At 37.8% G+C, this 27,524-nt stretch overlaps 2 protein-coding genes across 2 annotated transcripts in view; one reads left to right on the top strand and one right to left on the bottom strand.

Moving 5' to 3' along the window:
- Positions 1 to 27,524, top strand: part of LOC136257520 (uncharacterized) — a 258,968-nt gene that overhangs the window by 163,084 nt on the left and 68,360 nt on the right. The gene's annotated exons all lie outside the window — the stretch shown is intronic.
- Positions 1 to 27,524, bottom strand: part of LOC136260986 (uncharacterized) — a 148,533-nt gene that overhangs the window by 61,883 nt on the left and 59,126 nt on the right. Inside the window, exons 16-17 of the mRNA XM_066054978.1 lie at positions 23,535 to 23,805; positions 896 to 1,029 (exon numbers count right to left, since the gene is read on the bottom strand). Coding sequence (XP_065911050.1) covers positions 896 to 1,029; positions 23,535 to 23,805 — 405 coding nt within the window. The remainder of the gene's footprint in view (positions 1 to 895; positions 1,030 to 23,534; positions 23,806 to 27,524) is intronic.

The raw sequence follows: 27,524 nt of genomic DNA, 5'->3' as shown, positions 1-27,524 counted from the left end.
TCACTTAAATTCACCAGCCATAGTCCACTTCTTACAGCACAGTTTGAAACAATTTGCTACCATCTGAAAACAGTACTATGAAACACATACGCTAATAATCATGAACAATCAGCAGCTATTATAACATTCTCAGTTTTGCACACTAGTTTTGATTAGTATTAAATAAAATACCTACAACATAAGTCACTAACTACTATCAAACACAGCTCAATAAACACTTATTATACTTCCTCACCACAATATTACAAGGACTTCTGATTTGAACTATTTGATAGAGCAACCTTTGGACTCTCATATACAGTAGGTTGCAAAAAAGTTTACATTTCGTAATTGTAATTACGGTGTGATTACTAAGTAATTACCATGTTTGTACTGTAATTACATTTTGACCGTAATCTGTAATTATGCAAAAAAGTAGTTTTTCACCAGCCATATATACAATATATTCATAGTTACCAATAGAGCATAATTCGTATTTACGCTTTGTAATTACGCTACTACAGCATAATTACAATTACGAAATGTTAACTTTTTTTTGCAGCCTACTATAAGTTGCAGGTGGATCATGCCACTACTCTGCAATATCTATATACTTTCAAAACCAATACGTATTATTGAATACTGCAGCTGTAGTACATTCAATGACAGATTATCACACAGAATACACATTTTAATGAACAGGGATTTATCCTATTACTTTGTGGTTTCTCAAGGGTAATAAACCATTGGATACCAAGCCCAATATTCCAACTACAGATCACCCAGTTTCCAGTCATTCAGTCATCTATATAAAAATGGGGTTGTTTAAGTACTTATGTACAATATCTCATTCTCATTATTATGCCATATCACATGAAACAGCTAGATGAGTATCAGTGCTTATTTACAAACTTACAAATGCTAAAGTGTGAACATCTGAACCAAACGGAAATCCAAAAGGCAATGAAATTGGTTCTGAAGTTGCATCAGAATCATCATGATTTGTAATATATCTTCTGTTGCTACCAAATTCCAGAAATCTTAAAGGACCTGTTAGTGAAGAATTATGATTGATCAATTCATTGAAATAAGCATGAATGATTATGGTACTCTTGCAGTATTTCAGTACTTTGTTAACTGGATCAAGATACACAGTAGTGTGTTGAGAAGCCAATACAGAGTATATTGACAGGAAGAAGGAAAAGGTGATTTTCTCACATATATAGCTCCATGATCAAAATCACCCTGGCCATTTCCGAGACATTATGAGCAGCCAAAGTTTCATTTTAATGTCTTCATTTTTTTCTTCTCTTCTTTATTTAGCATACGTACTTTGCAAAATCCACCATAACACAATTATTCGCATAAAATAGGATTGAACTTTTGTCATACCTACAGGGTAAACCTCTTGAAGGAATGAGTTGAAAATTGCTATGTTGATAGAGTAACTATCGTAGGAGTGACTTTTTGCAGTTTTAAAGGAATCAAGACAAAGGCCATAGAAATATGACACAAAACCCAACCCCTGTCATAATAATGGGATCAAGTTTCATGAATAAAAAACTATTAGTTTTTACACCTACTAGGTAAACCACTTAGAAGAGTGAGCTGAAAACCAGTATCTAAACCAAAACAGCCAAGCTGTAAAAAAAGAGTGTAGCCCCCAAAAAGGCCAGGGTAAAAAATGATGTAAAATCTAAGGTTGTGGCCAAGAAATAGCTGTGATGGTACGTTAATGGCAAAAATTGTAATAACGACAATTCAGCTGAATTTGTGTTGCCTCCTCCACGTTTCACTAGGATTCAACACCAAATTCACCTGAATTGTCATAATTAAAATTTTTGTCATTAACCTACCATCACAGCCATTTCTTGGCCACCGATTTGGATTTCACATTTTTTTCAACCTGGCCTTTTTGGGGCCACACTCTTTTTTACAGCTTGGCTGTTTTGGTTTAGATATCACTTCTTTTTGTATTGCAAGCCACAAAGCCAGCCATCAACTGGCTTTGGTGCTTCCTTTTAACTTGCTTTTTTTCTTCACTGCAGGAACTGTGGAATAAAAGTCAGAAGCAATTATGTGTATACCTTTTTGTTGATTAAATATTTGTATATTTTACACTGAATGATATATATTACATATGTAATAAGGTGATTTCTTACATAACTGAACTGTAGCTGAAACTCTCATTGTTTGTAGTTTGAACTCTTTTCAGGGTGACTTGTTCAGGCTGAACTCTCTACATGGTGATCTGTTCTAGCACATATTTCTACTGGGTGATTTGTTTGTAGCTGATCTCTCTACAGGGTGACTTGTTTCTAGCTGAGCTTTCTACTGGGTGATTGAACTCTGTAAAGGGTACTTTCTTTGTAGCTGAACTCTCTACAAGTTAACTTCTTCCAGCTAATCTCTCTACAGGGTGGCTTGTTCCTATCTGATCTCTCTACAGGATGACTTGTTTCTAACTTATCTCTCTACAGGGTGATTTCTTTGTAGCTGAACTCTCTATAGCCAGCATGATTTGTTTGCAGCTGAACTCTCTACATGGTGGTTTCTTTATAGCTGAACTTTTTACAAGGTAACGTCTTCTAGCTGACCTCTCTACAGGGTGACTTATTTCTAGCTGATCTCTCTAACTCTATACAGGGTGATTTGTTTGCAACTGAACACTCTACAGGGTGGTAGCTGAACCCTCTACAAGGTGGTGTCTTCTAGCTGACCTCTCTACATGGTGACTTGTTTCTAGCTGCATGATCTCTCTACTGGGTGACATGTTTGTACATGTAGCTGAACTCTCTACAAGATGATCGTTCTAGCTGATCTCTCTACAGAATGATTTATTTTTAGCTTACAGGGTGATTTGTTTGCACCTGAACTCTCTACATGGTGGTTTCTTTGTGGCTGAACTCACTACAAGGTGATGTCTTCTAGCTGATCTCTCTACAGGATAATTTGTTTTTAGCTGATTCCTCTACAGGGTGACATGTTTCTAGCTGAACTCTCTACAATGTAATTTATCAAGTTTGTAGCTGAGCTCTCTGTTGTTTCTAGCTTACCTCTCTATGGAGTTTGTATAGCTGAACTCTTTAAAGAGTGGTTTTTTATTGGTTGCTAAACTCTCTACGTGGTGACTTGTTTGTACTACAGAGTGATTTACTTGTAGCTGAACATTGTATAGCTAAAATAATGTTTTTGTAGCTGATCTCTATAGGATAGCTAACTGGTTATGTAGATGAACTCTTTTGTAGCTGAACTCTCTACACAGTAACTTGTTTGTGGCTGGATTCTCTACAGAGTAACTTGTTGTAGCTGAACACTCTACAGGGTGACTTATTTATAGCTGAACTCTGTTCTGAATCTCTACAGCGATATATTTGTAGCTAAATTCTCTACAGGGTGACTTGCTTGTAGATAAATTATCTATAAGATAAACTGTTTGTATCTGAACTCCCTACCGAATAATATGCAATGTAATATCTAAACTAAAACAGCCAAACTGTAAAAAAAGAGTGCGGCCTCCAAAAGGCCAAGGTGAAAAAAGATGTGAAATCCAAGGTGGTGGCCAAGAAATGGCTGTGATGGTAGGTTAATGGCAAAATTTTTAATAATGACAGTTCAGGTGAATTTGCTTTGCCTCCTCCACTAGGATTCGGTACCAAATTCACCTGAACTGTTGTAATTAAAATTTTTGTCATTAACCTTTCATCACAGCCATTTCTTGGCCACCACCTTGGATTTCACATCTTTTTTCACCTTGGCCTTTTTGGTGGCCATGCTCTTTTTTTTACAGCTTGGTTGTTTTGGTTTAGATATCACTTTTTTTTGTATTGCAAGCCACAAAGCTGGCCATATGACTTTGATGCTTCCTTTTAACTTGTTTTTTTTTCTTTACTGCAGGAATTGTGGAGCAAAGGAAGTAATTGTGTGTATAGCTTTTGTCTGATGAAATATTTGTATGTTTAACATTGAATGATGATTATCACATACTGTAGTTAATAAGGTGACTTCTTATATAACTTAACTGTAGCTGAAACTATTATTGTTTGTAGCTTAACTCTTTTCAGGGTGATTTGTTTCTAGCTGAACTCTCTCTAGAGGACGATTTCTTTCTAGCTGAACTCTCTACAGGTGATTTGTTTGCAGCTGAACTCTCTACATGGTGGTTTATTTGTAGCTGAACTCTCTACACGGTGACTTGTTCTAGCTGAACTCTCTACACGGTGACTTGTTCTAGCTGAACTCTCTACAGGGTGATTTGTTTGCAACTGAACTCTCTACAGGATGATTTGTTTCTAGCTGATCTCTCTATAGTGTAATTTGATTGTAGTTGAACTCTCTACGGGATGGTTTTTTGTAGCTGATCTCTCTACAGGGTGAATTGTTTCTAGCTGATTTCTGGATGACTTGTTTCTAGCTGATTTCTCTAGACGGTAACTTGTTTCTAGCTGAACTCTAAACTCTCTACAGGATGGTTTCTTTGTAGCTGATCTCTCTACAGGGTGACTTGTTTCTAGCTGATCTCTCTACAGGGTGAACTTGTTTCTGGTGAACTCTCTACAGATGATTTGTTTGCAGCTGAACTCTTTACATGGTGGTTTCTTTGTAGCTGAACTCACTACAAGGTGATATCTTCTAGCTGATCTCTCTACAGGGTGATCTGTTTGTAGCTGAACTCTCTATAGGGTGATTTGTTTGCAGCTGAACTCTTTATATGATGGTTTCTTTGTAGCTGAACTCTCTACAAGGTAACTTCTAGCTGATCTCTCTACAGGGTGACTTGTTTGTAGCTGAACTGTCTGCAGGGTGATTTGTTTGTAGTCGAACTCTCTACAAGGTGATCCTTCTAGCTGATCTCTCTACAGGATGACTTTTTCTAGCTGAACTCTCTACAGGGTGATCTGTTCATAGCTGAACTCCTTACAGGGTGATTTGTTTGCAGCTGAACTCTCTACATGGTGGTCTCTTTGTAACTGAACTCTAAAGGTGATGTCTTGTAGCTGATCTCTCTACTGGATAACTTGTTTCTAGCCGATCTCTCTATAGAGTTATAACGTTGTCTATAGAGTTATAACATGTTTGTATAACCAAACTCTTTACAGAGTGGATTTTATGATTGGTTGCTGAACTCTCCAGCTACACAGTAAATTGTTTGTACTACAGAGTGGCTTGTTTGTACTACAGAGTAACTTGTTTGTAGCTGAACTCTCTACAGAGTGACTTACTTGCAGCTGAACATTATATAAAGTAACTTGTTTGTAGCTGATCTAGATGAACTCTCTACTGGGTAGCTTTTTTTTTGTAGCTGAACTGTCTACGCAGTGACTTGTTTGTAGCTGAATTCTCTAAAGAGTGCCTTATTGTAGCTGAACTTTTGACAGGGTGACTTTTGTATAGCCGAATTCTCTTCAGTGTGACTGATAATGTTCTGAATTTCTACAGCGACTTACTTGTAGCTGAACTCTCTACAGGGTGACTTGCTTGTAGCTGAATTGTCTATAAGATTAACTGTTTGTAGCTGAACTCCTTACAGAACAATTTGCAATGTAATAAAATTCTATAATGGGATAAGTTATAAACGTAGCTGAATGCTCTATTAGGGTGACTGTTCTATTAGAGCATCTCGATCTCGCATATGCTACACGTAGTTAGCTTTGGAATCATAACTCAGTGGTTTGTACTCCGATTCTTCTGTACTACTGCACGGACTCTCTATGATAATTATTCCAGCTACAAACCGATTTACAGCTCATTGCTCTAAGCGGTTTGCCTGGTAGGCGTGAAAACTAATTTTTTTTTTATTCATAAAAATCGATCGCTTAATTCTGACACAGGTTGGGTTTTGTGTTATATCTCGATGGCCTTTAACTGGATTCCTTTCAAACCACAAAAAGGCACTCCTACTATAGTTACTCTATCTACATGGCAAATGTCAGCTCATTCCTTCGAGCGGTTTATCTTGTGGGCGTGACAGACCTTCGACCTTATTTTACGCAAAGAATCGGTCATAACTCTGTGAATGTTCATCGGATTTCTACCAAATTTGGCTCTGAGATTTGCCTTAATGAGCCCTTTAAGTGTGCCGAAGTTCAGCCAGCTTGGAGCACGCATCCGTGTTTTATGGCGGATTTTGCGAAGTGTGCGAAAAGAAGTAGAAGAAAAAACGAAGAAAACCCCCCAAACTATGGCCGCTCGTATCTCGGTAATGACTGGGGCGATTTTCTCCATAATCTGTATGTAGACTCCCCTACCGCGGTGGCACTTCTGTAGCAAATGTGGTTTCAACTGAATAAGGGATCACGGAGCTACAAAGGTGTGAAAATCGCATTTTCTTTCTTCCTGTTAATATACTTACAGTGTGGCGCGCCGGCTTCTTGGGCCGTACACACTTAGTCTCGCGTGGCCAGACCCTTTCCGCGCAGCCGCTTATCGATCGGAAATTATAAGCGCCGCGCTACAAGGGTCTGGAATAGTTCGTGAACATGAAATTTTTTGACACGTTATTGGTGACAATTGATGGACTGGGTAACACCTAAAATACAAAGGTACAAAATGCAACGTGTGTTCCCTTGAATCTTTAGTCTGTTCTGACCGGCAAATCCGCTTAAACCTTTCGCCTACTTTCCTTTTACCTCGAGATGAACTGAGCTTGTTTGTCATTATTCAACCGTACTTGTTGAAGATTCAGTAGTAGGTAGAAGGCAAAACCCACACGGGTCGATAGTCGTCATCCCCAGAGGCCTTCTTCAGCTCGTTCTTCAGTAATCAGACTACTTTGGCGATTGAGGGATCGCGTGAGACAATTTACACTCCCAACCACTGGGGATTGTAGATTTTTTTTAATACGTGAACTGTTCCAGACCCTTGTAGCGCGGCGCTTATAATTTCGAATCGATAAGCGGCTGCGCGGAAAGGGTCTGGCCACGCGAGACTAGTACACACTACCGTGTGTCTTGATATAGATGGAATAGTCTTCATAGAAAGTCCTTGCAGTAGTATAGAAGAATCAGAGTAAAAGCCACTACGTAACATTACTAAATCCAACTACGTATAGCAAGTACATGATCAAGATACTCTACTGTAGTACAGTGACTCATTAGAGCATTCATCACCATTAGTAAGTATTCTATTAGAGCGTTCAGCTACATAGTTGCGTAGAGAGTTCAGCTACACAAAAAGTCACTCTGTAGAGAGACTAGCAACAAACAAGTCACCTGGTATAGAATTCATCAACAAACAAGTTATCCAGAGAGAGTTCAGCTATAAAAAAGTCACTCAGGATGATTTGTTTGTAGCTGAACTCTCTACAGGTGGCTTGCCTCTGGCTGATCTCTCTACATGGTGGCTTGTTTGTACTCTCCAGTACAAACAACCCATCACATAGAATGATCAGCTAGAAACAAGCCAGCTGTTGAGAGTCCAGTTATAAACAGGTCACCCAGTAGATAGTTTAGTTCAGTAGTTCAGCTACAAACAGTTCACCCTGTAGGGAATTTAGTTACAAGCTAGTAGTGAATTCAGTTATAAACAAGTAACTTGTAGCGAGTTCAACTACTTTTGAATTGCATAGTTACATACTGTCTGTATGTTTAGTTATATAAAATTAATAATTATAAAATATGTTTAAATCAACAACTACTCATGATCACCTTCCTGTAGCCAAGAAAAAAAGATGGGTAAAAAGAAGCCACAAAGCTGGCCTATGGCCTGCTTTGGAGTATACAAATAAGTGATATAGATATCAAAACAGTCTAGCTGGTGCGGCCTCCAATAAAATCCATGGTAAAGAAGATGTGAAATTGTGGCAGCTATGAAAAATTAATAACGACGATTCAGGTGAAATCGTTGGTTGTTGCACCCTTTTTTACAGCTTGGCTATTTCGGATTAGATTTCATGTTATAGGTTTTCACAATTGAATTCATTGCTTTGGCATTTGAATTTGGTGCTTTGGTGATTGAATTTGTTACTTTGGCAAATGAATTTTTCCCCATTCATCCTGTAGGCAATTGAATTCATCACTTTGGCACTTCAATTCATCGCTTTGGAATTAGAATTTATCTGTAACAAGACAGGCAACTGGAGAAAACACAAAAACAAGATGTTGCAGCTGCTACAAGACCTTGCTCAGGTACAACTGTGATAAACAACTCTTTATAGGTGTTAATTCTTCCACTACAACTTCTTCAGTAACATTTGCAACTATACTTCACCATTTGCGATGGGCATGGTCACTCACAAACAAGCTAATTTACTTGCCAGACAGCTATCAGCATTGCATACAATCAGCTTCTAGTGTCTCAAGTGTAACTCTCCATTGCTAAACTGGTTCATCATGATGAGTGGTGGCAATTTATTTAATAATGATGATTTTTTGTGCCAACATGACAAATTGAAATGCTGAAAGTGATGAATTCAATTCCCAAAGTGACTTAGTCTAGCTAGTTCATTTTCCAAAATGATGATTCAGTCGTCAAAGCGACGAATTCAATTGCCAAAACCTGTAATATCAGGAATTACAGTACTTTTATGACTACTACAGTAGATGCAAAAATAATTGTTTATTTATAACAGCTATCCCCTTAGGAACTTACAAGGACATTAATTATAAATACAACATTCTGTATTAGGTTACCACGGCTGTAGCAACATAGAACAGTTATACGTAGTATGGACATCAGCTGTGGCATGATTTCTATAACAGGTCTGCATACAAGTCACTCAGCGACATCTATACCAATGGACTCCACTGACTAGATATAAGGAGCCATATAATATACCTTGTACAGTAATTCACTATCACTAGTTCTACTAACATGACACATCAGAACTCTTGTGATCAACATATCATCATAACTTATTATATTTCATTGATCAAAAGCTTTACTGGGTCATGATTACTTTGCTTTACTTTACTTTCTCATCATTATCATGATACCAACTGTGTCTCTTGAGACAAATTAGATGACAGATAAATAAATAAATAATAATAGGAATAACAAAAATCTGGCATTTAAAAAATCTGCAAATTGTTACTGGATCTGCAAGAATTCTACACGTTAGTGCAAGCCTAATTTTACAGTAGAATGCAATAAACATGATAGGTGAAATATTTACAAAATTGAAAAAAATTCGTAAATAATATTTTTAAGTGCTTGTTTTATTAGTTATTAGTATCTAATCAAAAACAGCCAAGCTGTAAAAAAGGTGCGGCCCCCATAAAAGCCATGGTGAAAAAAGATGTGAAATCCAAGGTGGCGGCCAAGAAATGGCTGTGATGGTAGGTTAATGGTTACATTTTAATAACGACAATTCAGGTGAATTTTGTGCCGCTTGGTCTTGGCACCAAATTCACCTGAATTGTTGTTATTAAAATGTAACCATTAACCTACCATCACAGCCATTTCTTGGCCGCCACCTTGGATTTCACATCTTTTTTCACCATGGCTTTTATGAGGGCCGCACCTTTTTTACAGCTTGGCTGTTTTTTGATTAGATATCACTTCTTTTTGTATTTGTATACTGCAAAGCCGGCCTATGGCTGGCTTTGGGACTTTTTTAACCCATGTGTTTTTTTCTTTACCACAGGAAGAAGAAAAGAACTTAAAGAAGAATTTTAGTACTTCAATTATTTTTGATTTTATTAGTAATTATACAAATTATATACATATATTTATTACATGCTCATTATTCCCCACAGGATTTTTTTTGCAGCTGATCTCTCTACTAGGTGACTTGAAATGTAGCTGAACTATATACAGGATGGTTTCTTTGTAGCTGAACTCTCTGTAACAGGTGATTTGTTTGCAGCTAAACTCTCTACATGGTGGTGTCTTTATAGCCGAACTCTCTACATGATGGTTTCTTTGTAGCTGAACTCTCTATAAGGTGACTTCGTCTAGCTGAACTCTCTACAGGGTGATTTTTTGGTAGCTGAACTCTCTGCAGGGTGATTTGTTTGCAGCTGAACTCTCTACATGATGGTTTCTTTGTAGCTGAACTCTCTACAAGGTGACTTCGTCCAGTTGATCTCTCTACGGGGTGATTTGTTTCTAGCTGAACTCTCTACAGGTGAATTGTTTGCAGCTAAACTCTCTACATGGTGGTTTCTTTGTAGCTGAACTCTCTACAAGGTAACTTCTTCTCTACAGGGTGATTTGTTGTAGTTGAATTCTCTACTAGGTGGTTTGTATGAGGCTGAACTCTCTACATGGCGGTTTCTTTGTAGCTGAACTCTCTACAGAGTGATTTGTTTGCAGCTGAACTCTCTACATGATGGTTTCTTTGTAACTGAACACTCTACAAGGTGACTTCTTCTAGCATGATCTTTCTACAGGGTGAATTGTTGTAGCTGAACTATCTACAAGGTAACTTCTTCTAGCTGATCTCTATTCAGGGTGATTTGTTTGTAGTTGAATTCTGTACAGGTGGTTTCTTTGTAGCTGAACTCTGTACATGATGGTTTCTTTGTAGCTAAACTCTTTACAAGGTGACTTCTTCTAGCTGAACTCTCTACGGGGTAATTTCTTTGTAGCTGAACTCTCTATATGATGGTTTCTTTGTAAATGAACTCTCTACAAGGTGAATTCTTCTACCTGATCTCTCTACAGGGTGATTTGTTTGTAACTGAACTCTGTACAAGTGCGCTTTTGTGGGTGATCTCACTGCAGGTTGATTTGTTTGTAGCTGAACTCACTAAAGGGTGATTTTGCTTGTAGCTGAACTCCTTGCATTGTATCTAGTTTCTAGCTGATCTCTCTACAGGGTGATTTGTTTGTAGCTGATCTCTCTACAAGTTGATTTGTGTGTAGCTGATCTCTCTGCAGGTTGATTAATTTGCAGCCAATCTCTCTACAAGGTAATTTGTTTGTAGCTGAACTGTCTATAAAGTGATTTATTTGTAGCTGATCTCTCTGCAGGTTGATTTGTTTTAGCTGAACTCTCTACAGGGTGATTTACTTGTAGCTGAACTCCTTACATTGTGACTAGTTTCTAGCTGATCTCTCTACAGGGTGATTTGTTTGTAGCTGATCGCTCTACAAGTTGATTTGTGTGTAGCTGATCTTTCTACTGGTTAATTTGTTTGTAGCCGATCTCTCTACAAGGTAATTTGTTTGTAGCTGAACTCTGTACAAGGTGGTTTTTTGTAGGTGATCTCACTGCAGGTTGATTTGTTTGTAGCTGAACTCACTAAAGGGTGATTTGCTTGTAGCTGAACTCCTTACATTGTGTCCAGTTTCTAGCTGATCTCTCTACAGAGTGATTGTTTGTAGCTGAACTCTCTATAAGGTGATTTATTTGTAGCTGAACTCCTTACATTGTGTGTAGTTTCTAGCTGATCTCTCTACAGGGTGATTTGTTTGTAGCTGATCTCTCTACAAGTTGATTTGTGTGTAGCTGATCTCTCTGCAGGTTGATTTGTTTGTAGCCGATCTCTCTATAGGGTAATTTGTTTGTAGCTGAACTCTCTATAAGGTGATTTGTTTGTAGTTGATCTCTCTGCAGGTTGATTTGTTTTAGCTGAACTCTCTACAGGCTGATTTGTTTGTAGCCGATCTCTCTACAGGGTAATTTGTTTGTAGCTGAACTCTCTACAAGTTGATTTGTGTGTAGCTGATCTCTCTGCAGGTTGATTTGTTTGTAGCCGATCTCTCTACAGGGCAATTTGTTTGTAGCTGATCTCTCTACAGGGTGATTTTTTTGTAGCTGACCTCTCTTCAGGGTGATTTGTTTCTAGCTGATCTCTCTACAGGGTGATTTTTTGTAGCTGACCTCTCTTCAGGGTGATTTGTTTCTAGCTGATTGCTCTACAGGTTGATTTGTTTGTAGATGAACTCTCTACAGGGTAATTTGCTTGTAGCTGAACTCCTTACTTTGTGTCTATATAGTTTGTAGCTGATCTCTCTACAGGGTGATTTGTTTGTAGCTGAACTCCTTACATTGTGTGTAGTTTCTAGCTGATCTCTCTACAGGGTGATTTGTTTGTAGCTGATCTCTCTACAAGTTGATTTGTGTGTATATAGCTGATCTCTCTGCAGGTTGATTTGTTTGTAGCCGATCTCTCTACAGGTAATCTGTTTGTAGCTGAACTCTCTATAAGGTGATTTGTTTGTAGCTGATCTCTCTGCAGGTTGATTTGTTTTAGCTGAACTCTCTACAGGGTGATTGCTTGTAGCTGAACTCCTTACATTGTGTCTAGTTTCTAGTTTCTAGCTGATGTCTCTACAGGGTGATTTTTTGTAGCTGAACTCTCTTCAGGGTGATTTGTTTCTAGCTGATCTCTCTACAGGTAGATTTGTGTTGATTTGTTCATTGCTGATCGCTCTAAAAGTAATTGATTTGTTGCAGTTGAACACCCTGCAAAGTGTTTTGTTTGTAGCTGATCACTCCAAAGGGTAATTTGTTTGTAGCTGAACTCTCTCCACAGTGACTTGTGTGTAGCAGAATTCTGTGTAACTGAATTCTCTAGAGAGTGACTTAATTGTAGCTGAATTCTCTACACAGTGCATGACTTGTTTATAACTGAACTTTCTTCAGTGTGACTTGAAATGTTCTGAATCTCTATAGTGGTATATTTGCTTAACTCTCCACATGGTGACTGTCTTCTTGCTGAACTGTCTATAAGATTAACTGTTTGCAGCTGAACTCCCTACAGAATAACTTGTGATGTAATAAAATTCTATAATGGAGTAAATAAATTAGCCGAATGCTCTATTAGGGTGACTGTTCTATTAGAGTATCTCGATCTTGCATTTGCTACACGGAGTTGGCTTTCGAATCATAACTCAGTGGTTTGTACTCCGATTCTTCTGTACTATTGCAAGGACTTTCTATGAAGATTATTCCAGCTATACACCGATTTTCAGCTCATTGCTCTAAGCGGTTTGCCTAGTAGGCGTGAAAACTAATACTTTTTTATTCATAAAAATCGATCGCGTAATTGTGACACAGGTTGGGTTTTGTGTCATATCTCCGTGGTCTTTATCTCGATTCCTTTCAAACCACCAAAAGGCACTCCTACGATGGTTACTCCATCTACATAGCAATTTTCAACTCATTCCATGAAGCGGTTTACCCTGTAGGCGTGACAACAAATCGATCTTGTTTTACGCGAATAATCGGTCATAACTCCTGAACCATTCATCGGATTTGTACCAAATTTGATGCTAGGATTCGCCTTTGGACTCCCTTTCTGTGTGCCAAATTTCAAGGCGATCGGAGTACGCGTTTGCTTGTTATAGCAATTTTTGCAAGTGTGCGAAAAGACGAAGAAGAAGAAGAAAAAAAAACGAAGAAAAAAAACGAAACTTTGGCAGCTCGTATCTCGGAAATGGCTGGAGCGATTTCCTTCAAATTTGGAATGTAGACTCCCTTGGCTGGCGGGCAACTGTGTAGCAAATTTGGTTCCAATCAGATAAGTGATCACCGAGATACAAAGGTGTAAAAATGACGTTTTCGTTCTTCCTGTCAATATACTCAAGGTGTGGCGCGCCGGCTTCTTGGGCCGCACGACACACTACCGTGTGTCTTGATTAGTTATTAGTAGTACTTTACAGTGACCAGCACTAAAGGTCTGACAGCAACATGTGCTGCAGCCTTTGGATTACCTAACCTAACGAGAACTGGAGACTTTAAATGATTACTTTACCTAGCTAACAATAAGGTGAAACAGAAAAGGGCCAAAGAAAGGAAAAAAAATTCCTCCTACCCCAGGATTAGAACTGCAGGCCACCCAATGTCTAGTCGGGCGCCACACTCAGTCTCCTCCTGGGGGGACGGATTTTCTTCCTTCAAACCTAAGTATTTATTATTAGTAGTACTTTACAGTGACCAGCACTGAAGGTCTGACAGCAACATGTGCTGCAGCCTTTGGATTACCTAACCTAACAAGAACTGGAGACTTTAAATGATTACTTAACCTAGCTAACAATAAGGTGAAACAGAAAAGGGCCAAAGAAAGGAAAAAAAAAACCCTCCTACCCCAGGATTCGAACTGCAGGCCACCCAATGTCTAGTCGGGCGCCACACTCAGTCTCCTCCAGGGGGGACGGATTTTCTTCCTTCAAACCTAAGTATTTATTATTAGTAGTACTTTACAGTGACCAGCACTGAAGTTTCACAATGAAGAAGGTGATAATGGCAGAAACCTTGGTAGCATCACAGGTATGCTATGTTTCCAAACTTCACATTTTCATACAAACATGGATGATTAGGTAAATCCTTTGTTTCCAGTCATCACCCATGTCAATTGTTAGATAGCCGTACCAAATTTTAATTATGTGATTATCGGTTTTTGTTCCATTGAGTTATGGGAAACAAGCAATATAATAATGATGGCCTTATAACAAGGCAGTAATTATCATCCAATTTGAATGAATGCTTATTTCTCTATATAGTGAGGAATTTGTAAAAGAATCATCCAGAAGCAAATGGATATCATTTTATTTATTAAGGCTTTGTACAGTAGCACACATACTAACGGTCTAGCAGGACTCAGTGGTCTTGCAGCCTGTCTAATTTAAAGAATTGTGTATTTGAATGTCTTGCACTTTGAAACAGCATGGTCCTAACATTAAGCATCCATTTTTGGATGGCAACAAATGGATTTTGATATTGGAAGACAAGGAATATCTGATTTTGGATGGTTGCGAATGCATTCCAATATGGGTAAGTAGAACACTAGGAAAATGGGAACGGGACAGGAACGGAAAGTGGGAATTGGACAGGAATGGAAAGTGGGAACGGGAACAACCAATGAAAATGCCTGATAAAGGTCAGCACGATGCAAATTTGTAGCATTGCTGTATCCTTCCCTAAAGTGATAAAAAAACAAACAAACAACACCTTTGATAAAATCATTTTAATCAATTTAATCATAAAATCATTTTATCAAAAGTGTTAAAAATGAATTAAAACACTTTTGATACTGAATGTTAGCTACTCCTTTAAAACTATAAACATTTTAAACCATTTAAATATTAAACATGAATTGCTGATGAAGGAATTTACAAAGTATTCTAGTTAACTGACAATGTCCATTATAGGCTTTGGAAACTGCACCTACTGCCTCAAAATAAGAAAGTTATCGATGGGAGCATGCATGCAGCTTTTGTCAAGCTGAAGTGGCTACCATGACTGTTCATACTGTCCTTAGTCTCCTCGTTGGAGCCATGCACCTACACATACAGCTGTACTACAGCTGCCACATGCCTATCACGTGACTTTTTTCCTCAAGTTGTAGCTACAATTCCATGCAGGCAGTCAGACCCATTCATGTTTAATGGTTAAATTTTTAAGACTGTTTAAGGCTTCAAGGGAGCAACTAAATTTGTGTTGATGATTTAGCTAGTATATATACCTCATCTATGACTGGCTGCTCTATTAGAGTTTTTTGATCATTTTTGCTGAAGGGTGCTACAAAGAAGCATTGTGCTGTAAAACTTCTGTAAATACATATGATCAGGAATTTTTCATCGGTTGTTCCCGTTCCTGTCCATTCCCATCATGTTCCTATGTTCCTAGAATTCTCCTTACCCTTCCAATATTGGAAGATAAGAAACATCCGATTGGCAACAAATACATTCCAATATTGGAACATTCTCTTTTGGACAAAGTGTAAATAATTACTCACTATAATATAGAGAGATGGATAATAATCATCCAAATATGGATACTTTAAATATCTTCCATGTATGGATGAAAATGTGAGGTCAAAAAGCATCCAATTTTGGAGTATGACCATACCTGGGAGGAGCACCATGATCAACAAAGCAAGCAGAGTTTGAAAGTTTTATTGAGTGTCAGTATACTCACAAGGAGATGGAAGATATGAGTGATAAGTAGAGTCTGCTGCACGTTGTATGAGTGGTTCATTATCATAAATTTTTTCTCTTATGTTTTCATCTTCGCTTTGGTTATTGTACAGGTTCCTAAGGAATAAGCAATAGATTCACCTGTTCATGGGGAACCCGATAGTGTAAGTTGTATTTCCATATAGAAATGCATTCATACAGTAAGTTATGACTGTTTCATTATACACCTGTAGTTTATTTTCAATATTGTCACTGTACAAATCAATTTTTCTGTCGTTGCCACTTTGTAGCACTGTAACTTCAAAATGTTTTTGGCTTGTAGAGCTGAAACTTTGGTTGATCATTCTTTTGGTTATTTAGATAAAGAAAATGTAATAAAATGAAATTCGGAAAATGCACTTGCATTTGAAAATCTGATCACAGTTGCACAATTTTGTTATAAAAAAATTGCGGACCTGTCAAGAATTCCAGTAGAACTGTCATATGAATAATGCAACTGTAATAAGTTGTGTGATATAATGATATTATGATTTGGATGAAATACTCTACTATAACAACCAGACAAAAAAAAATGAATCGATGTAAATGATCCAATACAACAATCAAATGGTGTGGAGTAATGGACACTTCTTGTAAATACTGTACGTGCATGATACTATGCTGCTCAAAAACTTTTTAATGCTCTCAATTTTAGTAAGCAAAATAGCCTTATGGTACAACAGGTAAGTAACAATAGTGCATTTATACTGTACAACAAGAGTTAATAATAGTAGGGAGGGAGAGTGTCTAACGCTCAATAGGCCTGTATAAAATGAGCGCGTAGAGCACCCCGCTTATTATCGTATACCTTTGTGATTTCCTATAGTGTTGATGACCGCAATAACATGTTATGTCATATTTTGTATGGCCTTGCAAAATCAATAGTTGGTGAGAAAGCAGTGATGCGAAGATGGCTACTCCAGTGAGTGATGGAAGAACCAGAGAGAAATCGTCTTCGCTGCGATCCATGCGAGAATCGATCCGCCCAATTACTGTGGAAAGCGGAAAAGACTCCAGTGGCACAAGAAGTTGCGAGGAATCTTCCTTAGAGTCGTCTTCAGTGAAATTTTTGTCTGATTTAGTATGCCCCACCGTTGGAGGAGACATGAACAGTGCGACAAGACTCAAAGGTACAGTTAGTACAAGTGTGCTTCAATTAGAACGTGTGCTGTCTGTTGAAGAGAACAAGTTTCTGGAACTAGTTTTTTCTCTTGGGCGCACCAGCAACGATGACAAGCCAATTCTGATTAGTACTCGATGCAGGACGTCTTACCACCTTTTGGCTACACTTCACGAGTGAACATCACTATACAGCAAGACTGTGCATACCAAGTGCATATTCTTATGCGGAAGCTGGAAGGTGGCTTTATCACTAATGAAGAAGATGTACATTGGTTATTGGACCGATTTTCAAGTGCATCCACTTGCAAGTTCTGTCCTGGAATAGACTGGACACATTATCAGCAACACTATTTTAATGTAATTAGGTTTGACCTGAAGAGTGTTCGATGTACAGAGGCTCCATTTTACCGAGTGGACTCAGTAAATTGCAAACTTTGGTTTGAATTACCATCTAATGCTAAGCTAGCAGACAAAGCCCTTGGTGAAGTCTTGTGCTCAGCTTGCAAACGATTGGTATCTGACTTGAATTGTCAGCTGGAATGTACTATGAGTGAGAGTCCGTCAAAAAAGATCAAGCGGCAAAAAAGATCAAGCGGCAAGCTGCTTCGTCTAGGGCTAGGTTGACTTATATGTCTCCTGGGAGTCGAATGAAGAGAAGCCAATGTGCTATAATGGAGAGGGGTGTTGATAAAAGGAAGTTGGAAAGATATGAAGTTACTGAAGTTGCACTGGCAGATGAGCAGCACACAGAAATGTGCAGTGTAATGGGTGCCATTGATCAAGTGACTGCTGATGATCTCCAATGCATCTTTGAAGAAGGAGAAGCTCATGGTGTTGAAGGGAAACTGAAAGAGATCTGGACAACTGGCAAGAGAGAGCAAAAGGAAGAATTTCAAAAAGATCAAGCAAAAAATGGTAAGTGTTTAGAACATAGACATAGTGTGAATATATTATTAAATATATTTCTGTTTTTAATGTTAGTGACCGGCAAACGTAGTAATCAGTGGAGCATGGTGATGATCAGGATGGGTAAGATATTCCTAAATACGAATAAAATAATTATTTGTTTTGTTTGCAGCTTTGGCAATCTTTACTCGCAGTACTGCAGCGTATGAAGCTTTAAAAAGTTTTGATATACTGCAGCTGCCTCAAGATCATTGCTGCAGTCATACACTGGTACGTTTCTGCATGAGCCAGGAGCCAGCAAGAAGTGCATCGCTGATCAGGTTGTCCAGTATGTGTTGTTTATGGCAGAGTGCAAAAAGCAGGGCAAGCATCCTCCTCAATCAGACGGAGTCGTGGTGTTTGATGAAGTTAAAGTGGCATGCCAGCTTATGTGGAATTCTAGAAGCCAAACTCTAACTGGCTTAGCAATGACCAGTAAAGATATGTCTTCTTTAACCGATGTGTACCGGCTTCTACAAATCCCGAAAACTGTTGCTCACACATCACACATCCTTCAGTTCCTGTGGCGTGACCTAACCAGCAGTTATGACATTGTTGGGCCTTACTTTACCTGTGCTGGTTCTATAGACTCCACATTTATTCTTACATGTGTACTGGAGACCATCAAGTTATTTCAACACCATGGGCTAAAGACCAGCTTGTTGGTTTGTGACAGCTGTGCAGCTAATCTCACCACTATCAAGGCAACACATGAGCACATTGGTGCATACTCAATTACAGGTGATGCTTCCGTAGACCAATTTGAAGTTCAGCCATGGTTCATTAATCCCTTTGCATCTCCAGATCTCATATTTTGGATGATATGTCCCACACACCAGGTGCAGAGTGTATTTGTACAATGTGTATCTTTATATGTACATTTTTTGTTTAGCTTAAGAACATGATCAATGCTCTTTTTTCATCGAAAAGTTGTGGCACTAAACGTTTTCAGCGTGGAAGAGATAAGAGCACTTTTGGGTGGGCCACAATTGTTGATATGTATGCACGAGAGGTAAACAGAGTCAAGCAACAACAGACCCGTATGGTTCCTCGACTAAAGGAAGTTCACGTTATCAGGGATGCCTGGACTAAGTTGAATTTGTCACCAGCTAAAATCATGAAGGTTTTGTTTTATTTTTTGTCAAGTGTGTGAATTCATTGTTGTTTAATTCTCTACAGCAAGAACTAGTCTTAATGGAACTGTACTCCTATACACACCAGAACCCCCTACTTGTTGATGCGGCAAGAGCTACTGAAACTCATCAGTTTTTGGAGGCATGCAATCAGATATTTGAGAAAGGCTTTCTGTGTCACGAGAAAATTTGTAGTATGGACTCAACAGTACTACAAAACATTTCAAATGGTTACAAGTATTTTTCAGAGTGGCTGTCAACACTTCTTTGTGAAGGTATGTTCATGATTTTTATTTCATTTTCTTTATGTTTTTATTAGATAAAGATTTTCCGCTTACATCCAATACCCAAAAGTATTTTCTTTCGTGGCAAAGTAAGTGATTTGTAGTCAATGTTCATTTAGATACATGTCCTTAAATACAGCATGGGACCTCCTCCGTATTGATGTTTATGGATTCAGAACCTCCTGTCAATATTTTTTTGAGCGACATCCAGGATACTTTGTTCCCCTCTAAGAATAACTGGCTCGGCTGTAGAAAGTTTATTCAGTCAATTCAAGTACAACTCCGGTGGGAAGTTAGACGCATGTAACAATGCGACTGCCAGGTGTGCACACTTAGTGAAATAGAGTGCTGCTACACACCACAGCGGACCAGGGTATCGTGACCAGACTCTCAGTTACATAGAAATTCCATTAAAGAAGAAGAAATATGGCACCGTGCATAAATAATAGTACAACTTGTATGTACATAAATTGTATTGTAATTCATCTATTGACATTTGTTTACTTTACTAGAAAGTTTTGTGTTGGTGCACTTAACAAAGTAGTGCATAGGTTAACATCTGTGGTGGATGCCAGTCCCTTTTTTGATGCAAAATCTTGTTTAGTAGCCAGTATTAATTTTTGTATCCTAGCATTACACAGTTTCCTTGTCCATTCTTTGTAGATGTTTTCCATGGCAATTTCGGTGTCAACGTCAACAGATGTCACAGGTAGCCGTTGCCGTAAAGCAACCAAAAAGTCCTCTTACAGGAATTCTGTTCCAACTCCTCATGAGCAATCTAAAGTATATAATTGTCAATTGCAGATATCAGTTACCTTTACTATATTGTCTCCATGTTCATTGAAACTTGACAGATTCGTAACTTTCTTCACATTGTGATCAACTTTCTTTAGGAATGGAATGAAAACCTTATGAGGAAAATACATAAAGCTGCGATCTCGATATTGTAGATAGTCTGGCATCTGTGACTAGTCCTTTGTATTGATGGCTTGCAAAAGACTGATTTCAAGTGACATCAAATTCTTGTTGGATGCACTCCATATTTGTTTGTATCGACATTGCAGCATCTCACAAAGCGTTCCTCCACCAAACCGATAATAAACACCATCTTCTTCTTCTGATATTTCACTGTGTGAACCATCTGCAGAGCCACTCTGAAATTCTTGAAATGATGTCACATGTTCCAACAGTGAATTATAGACAGCAGATGACAATGTCGTCATAACAGAGTTCCGTCCAGGAACAGATATAGACTGCTCCCTGCAAAACTCTAGCCATACCTGTCTAGGGTTTGCCAATACCGGGTGTTTAGCTTCTACCAGATTAATTGCACTTAATGTGTGCTTTTCCTCAAGCAGAAATGCACTGCAGTAGGAATACCATTTTAGTTGGAACTGCATTTGGGAGTTCTTTTCCTGTTTACATTCAAAATGGAGTGTAGCAAATTTATCATGTAGATATTCTCCCAACTCTGTCTAAAACTGTTTTGCTTCACACACATCATGTATAAAAGCTGCCAAATGCCCTTCAAAAAACTCTTCTGTTAATGCAGTTGTGCCTTCTTTAATAAGAGTGCCTACATCAATACATTTTATTGAGTCTTGTAGAGTCTTCCTGGTTTTCTTGTTCATAACTTTCATCTGGCACTTTTTCTTAGGTTGGGATTCTTCAGGCTGTGTTTCATCAGCGCCGCTTCTTTTCCTGGCTATTACTTTCATCTGACACTTCTTGGTTACTTCCGGCTCATCACTCCTCGACTGATGCTTCTTCTTGGGCCTTACCTTGGGACATGGCTGAACGGTAGATTCGTTATGTAATTCTACCTGTGCTTCCAAGCGTGTTTCATCTCCGCTTTTCCTCATTGATCTTCTCTGATGCTTCTTCTTGCTAGGCTGAACTGTTTCTGCTTCAATTTGGGCCAGTACCGAGGGCTGTTCATCACAAATCGACATGTTTGATTGCACACGTTGCCTCGCATGTTGCTCACGAGACTGATTCATGAACAGCTAGTAGTATCGATAACGTCCTTCTGCGGCGTGCCTCATTTCACATCTCCCTTCATGCAATCAACACATCTGACCAAGAAGCCAGATTGTCTTACATGCTCATTTTTACAGGCCTATTGAGCGTTAGACACTCTCCCTCCCTACTATTATTAACTCTTGTGTACAGTACACCAATCTCTTCTCTTACTAACTATACGAAAAATTGACATTTTTAAAAGGAAGTAGGGATTGATTATACATGCTACAAAAAGTAAGGAAGCAAGCTCAAAAATGTTACAGCTGAAATGAGAAACAATTCAGCAATTAAAAGTAGGGAAACAAGATTAGACGACTAGCTACTTGCTAAAATGAAACACACTTTAATGCCTACTTTTTGTTAACATCTTGAAATGAGACCATCAAGTTAGCCAAAAGTAGGGATTAACGTGTGTCTCATTTCAGCAAGTAATTGTTTCCTTACTTTTTATTGCTGGATCATTTCTCATTTCAACTGTAACATTTTTGATCTCGTTTCTTTACTTTTTGTAGCATGTATATTGCATCAGTCCCTACTTCCTTTTTAAAAATTTTAATAGCTAGTTTGTTTACTTTTATGTCTAGCTAACTCTTTGTTTTCCACATAGTATAAATATCACTTGATTCAGAAGCAGCTATATTTCACCTTCGTATGCCAACTATTAATTATTCTTCGAGAAGAAACTAAACATTAGAGACAGGACTTTATCCATAACATGGAGATGATATACTATATAGCACACTGAACAGCTCTATATAATGCCCACCAAAGACTTGTATGTTGTGCTATCTCAACTGACACCACTTCTCTACTGTCTCAGTTGTCACAGCTGTCGCTACTGTCAGAGTTGTCACCCTGTCCCAGCCTTCATTGCTGTCTCAGCTATCACTACTGTCACATATGTCACAGCTATCAGTCACAGCTGTCACTACTGTTGCAGCTTTCACTATTATCACAGCTGTCATTACTGTCACAGATGTCACTGCTGTCACTACTGTCACAGCTACCACAGTTGTCACTACTGTCACAGCTGTCATCTCTGGCTTGTGGATTTCATACAGTTAGTTGTTATCATACTACAATGCTAAAGCTTATGTGCTATGGTAGCACCTAAAAGTGCTTAAATTTGAATTTTTAAAAAATTGCAGGTGTTACCAATAGCACTTTTGTTTTAACAGTGTATATTAAGGATTATCACTATCAGACTAATATTATTATGAGAGAACAATTTGCATGGTAAGTTAAGTTTCAACATGTGTATTGCAAAAATATAGTTATTACTTGATATTGATGTAGCTACTGTAGTATATTTGTGTTTGAAATGATACACACCTCAAAATGTCTAACTAAGTCAAAAATAAAGTACCAGAGGATAGAAATTTGCCGCCATTCAAAGTATCTCACAAAAGCACTTAATTTCAATCAGAAACATTGAATTGACAGCAGTGAAAGTGTTGACATCTGAGACAGTAGTGACAGCTGTGACAGTAGTGACAGCTGTGACAGTATTGATAACTGTGACAGCTGTGACAGTTGTGACAGTTGTGACAGTGGGGAAAGTAGTGAAAGCTGTGACAGTAGTGACAGCTGACTCTTTATACAAAGCTGTTCAGCGTACTATATAGTATATTATCTCTGTGTTATGGACAATGATGAAAGCAAACAGCATGGTGCAGTCGACAGAATGTAATCGGAATAATAGATTTGTGAATCCACCATGATTACCTTGGCTGTCTAAAATTTCTAGAGCTGTAAACCTAGCACAACCATGTCTTACAGCAGGTAGGCAGACAGAATCCAGGTGAATTTAGAATTTTTAAAAACTCATTGTACATCGAAACATTTGATTTTTCCCTTTGTTTAACCAAGGTATAGCATCATTACAACAGTACTAATGTATTCCAGGTGGTTTTATTTGAATAAAACTTATTGCAAGGCTATCTTAAGTGCAAAAAAATTACGAAGCTATATGATGTCTTACCAATCCCTACTTATTAAGTACTATCGTACTCAATGATAGTACTAACAATGACATCCCATCTACCCACACTCTGAACTGATTGGAAGCATTAAGCATTATAACTTCTACTCACAAAAGAATTTATCACCAATGCCAAATGAAAGAAATCAGGGATCAGTAGGTAATTTATATTGCATACAATGCTATCAGCATTCAGATACATATTGTAGAAGCATTGCACACCTTGTATGGTAGTAGAAAATATCCACATTCCAGGATTACCCACATTGCTGGTCCTTGTAATATTAATGATCTCTGGAGTCCCTGATCCTGGGACATTGAAGAAATTGACTAAATCACCAGCATCATATCCAGCAGTTGCTGCATTCCCACCAAGTCCATTTATTCCACCAGAATCTTCACCAGTAGTCCATTGTATTAGTCCATCAGCATACAGGAATATTATAAAAGACTGTACTCCATCAGTTGCAAGCACACATTGAAATGTGTTCCTCTACATACAAATAAGCACAAAATTTAGATATAAATTCACTAGCAAAATCATGCACCAAAAATGACTAACCACAGTACACTGTATGTTGTGTACAGTGTGTGCATTATTATGCAATGTACTATATGTGACTATCTCAGTGAAAACACATCAAAACTTGTGTAAGATATTCCGGATTTCTGAATGGGTTACACCCGTTTCGTATAAAATAACACCATTTTCTAAACAAGGCACCATAACTTCCTCGTACTCTGGTTGATATACATGAAGTTTGGTTTATCAGATTCCTTGATGAAAGGCGATTTGATTCATGTGTAAGTTATTTGTGTAGTAACAAAGGAGAAGCTAAAAAGGAGCCTTGTACAGAAAAATTTAAGTGCTCATGATGCCCATAATAGCACGTGTTATTCAACATATCTCTGTAAACTAACTTGTTTAAGGTTACAGGATACTGAGTAATTGTCAAACAAAACTTTTATTATGTAATTAAGGTGGGCTTGGTGTTGTTGTGTTGTGTATCAGCTGGTAACAGGCTTAAATTGTTGGGAGAATCATAGCGTGCTGACTGGACAAGTACAAGGTACAAGAAAACACACATAACAGTACAAGATAACATAGAAACAACACACTTAGCAACTGGTGCACCTGTAAGCGCATGCAGTAGTTTTGCTGACTAATGGCGATATTTTCCTGAAACAAAAATCAGGACTGTCAAACTAGTTGTTAAATTAATTTTGTATAAACAGACTATTAGTTTGGCTTCTTGTCAAGGTCCTGATAGAGCCATTTGTTAAAAAATAATGTTTCTAGTGCTTGTGATATCAATTTAAAAATTAATTTCGTGATCACAGTGTCTTTCTTTAGGCTATATTGTAGTCATATTTCAGCAACTATATACAAATCCTGTTGTCAGTCCCTCACAAGTGGTGTTCTTCAAACCTTAGAATTGTTAGTAAGTTCTCATGGTTCTTCATTGATCTGATTTTTGGTTCATAGCTTTCACTAAATGGCATGGGGACAACTCATGTTTCCATAACAACATTTGAATTCCATGTCGATTAATGAGAATTTAAGAATGCATAAATATTTGATAACAATGCATTAAGAAAAATCAAACCTCTAATCATGAAAAATGATTGATAGTGTACATGAGGGGTTTACAGTATCCCGTAACCATAACAATTAGTATGATGGAGTCTTATTAAGCATCTTCGCTGCATAGAATGATACCAAATTTAGTGAATTTGGTTGAGGATAACAACTTGTAAATTGGGATTTTCCCGCTGAGATAATTAAATTTTCCAATAGATTAATGTATGGAGTGCGTATTGTGTCATCATCAGCAGTAAATAACTGTCACTATGGCGACATTTTCTCATTTGTACGGTTGGCATAAAAACATGTATTTTGTATACGAATGACAAGATTTTATGCTTTACCAAGTTGAGGTTTCAAAGATATTAAACATATATTAGATATATTTAATGCATAATTCTTATTTTTAAATGTTTTAATCCAGTGTTTTGAAAACTTTTAATGTTGACCATCTGAAAATGCTTGATCTGACAAAAATCCCATACATGTTTAGATATGACCTGTCTAGTTCGCATAAGCATGCATATTGAAAAAATCGTAATTTAAAAAATATGGCGTAAAATTACGCATGCTACAAGAAAAATATTCAAGTTTTTATCAGGTAAGAAGGAAGACTCAAATTGATTAAAACTATAGATCTTCTTATTCGCCCACTCATGGAGAGTTCGAAAATCTTTGTTTCGTATTTGTAGCTTAAACGGCATGGGTGTCACGTGCGTTTGTTTACAATGCAGTAAACATAAACAAGATTATCACCATTTCTTCTACAAAACTGCCTTCATACACCTATGCGCAAGTGACTGCAAGGCTAAAGCTATACCTTGGTTGATCTGCCAATCCATGGTGAACATTGTAAGTCAAATTCCAACATTGTAGACTAATCCAAATGGAAGTTATGACTGCAAATGCAAGTGCCTGTAGTTTATTTTTAGTATAAATCGATTATCTTCAAGTGTTCTTCCTACTTTCTAGCACTGCAATTTCAAAACTGCACACCACAGAAGGCTGAAACTTTGGTGATCCATTTCTTGGACACTGCAGATAATAGTGAGTGTATATATATTTTTTAATTGTACGGACTAATTGTACGAACCTACCATTACAGCCATTTCTTGGCCGCCACCTTGGATTTCACATCTTTTTTCACCATAGCCTTTCTCAGGGCCGCACTCTTTTTTTACAGCTTGGCTGTTTTGGATTAGATTTTTTTTCCACAGTACTAGAGCAAAATGTGAGTACTTTTTGGGGATTAAAACTACATAACTTTCCTTCCAATGTCTTTCTTCATGTTCATGACTTATTTTGAAATGTATATTACAGTGATAACACCCATTTTCAAGCAAATTTGCTTCTTGTAGGTTAACCTTTCCATTGATCTTCTGACTTCATTCATATCAAAAAGTTGTGAAACAACGCAATACTTAAACTTTTTATTGCCACGCCCCTAAAAGTTTGTTCGGAAGCGTAAATACACAAAAAACACATAGAATTCAGTAAACTATGTCTGATAATTTTCACCCAAGGTGGAAATGTTTGCTAATATGGACGTAATAAGAATCTACATCAACTAAGTTATACGACTGTTGCACATTATAAACTACTCACGTTATAAATGATCTGCTTTCTTGGCACAAACTCGCTTAATTGCATGGCTCCTCTCAATGAATAATGTATTGTGGGTTTCATGCGCTGTTACAAAATCACAAACTAAATTAAGATATTGACATTATGTCTACTATCACGGTTGGCTATAACCAATATGGGCATTGTACTACATGGCTATTTATAGCAGGCTTAATCTTTTGGGTGCGTTGTCTTGCTTTTAGCCATGAAAGCAGCTGTAGAAAAACTGTTGATATTATGCACGATATTATGCGTGTTCTCTTGTGTGTTAGAGACCCAGTGCTAAATTTATTATAAACAAGGAGAGTATCAGTGGACTAGCTTCGCCTCAGTACAGTGTTCAGGAGCTACTGATCCAGAAGGCATGATGAAGAGGTCGATTGAAATAAAAAGTTACTGAAACCTCGAGTGAAACTAAGTGCACACTGTGAATTTCTCAAAGTTGCCGTATAATGTACATGCACATCTGTTGAACATTACTGGCTCCCATGCAGGGACTATTCCCGTTTATAAAGCCCAGGTGGGATGGCACAATATAGTAAGTGTGGTAGCTGAGTCAGAACATTGTTGTTTTGGGTGTGCATGTCTGTGTGTTATGACTGCTGTACATAGAAAGAAGGTGTGGGATAATATGTATTCATTGTATCTTTCCTTGTTACAGTGACTTCCTGTATGCTATCAGTCATCCTGATAAAGAGGGTTATCTCCAGCATGATTTGTCGGAAGATCCAGACATTTAATTGGACACAAACGTTATACAGTCTTTTACACCAAGACAATTAGCTCTGGAGAGTTATTGTCAAAACATTTGTAGAATACCATATTAATGGTGTAATAACAAATCGTTTATGAGCTCTCTTTTCTTCCAAGTTGTGGAAAATGGGTAAAAAAGATTCTTCTTTTAGGTGATAAATCAAGGGAGAACCTGTTAACAAAATTGAAATCCACGCGGTGGAAGATTGAATTTAGGGAAGATGAAATGGCCAATAAGCACATTATATCAG

Source organism: Dysidea avara, chromosome 1, assembly GCF_963678975.1.
Source record: "Dysidea avara chromosome 1, odDysAvar1.4, whole genome shotgun sequence".
In the NCBI taxonomy this organism is placed as follows: Eukaryota; Metazoa; Porifera; class Demospongiae; order Dictyoceratida; family Dysideidae; genus Dysidea; species Dysidea avara.
This window is presented reverse-complemented; position numbering and strand designations above follow the sequence as displayed.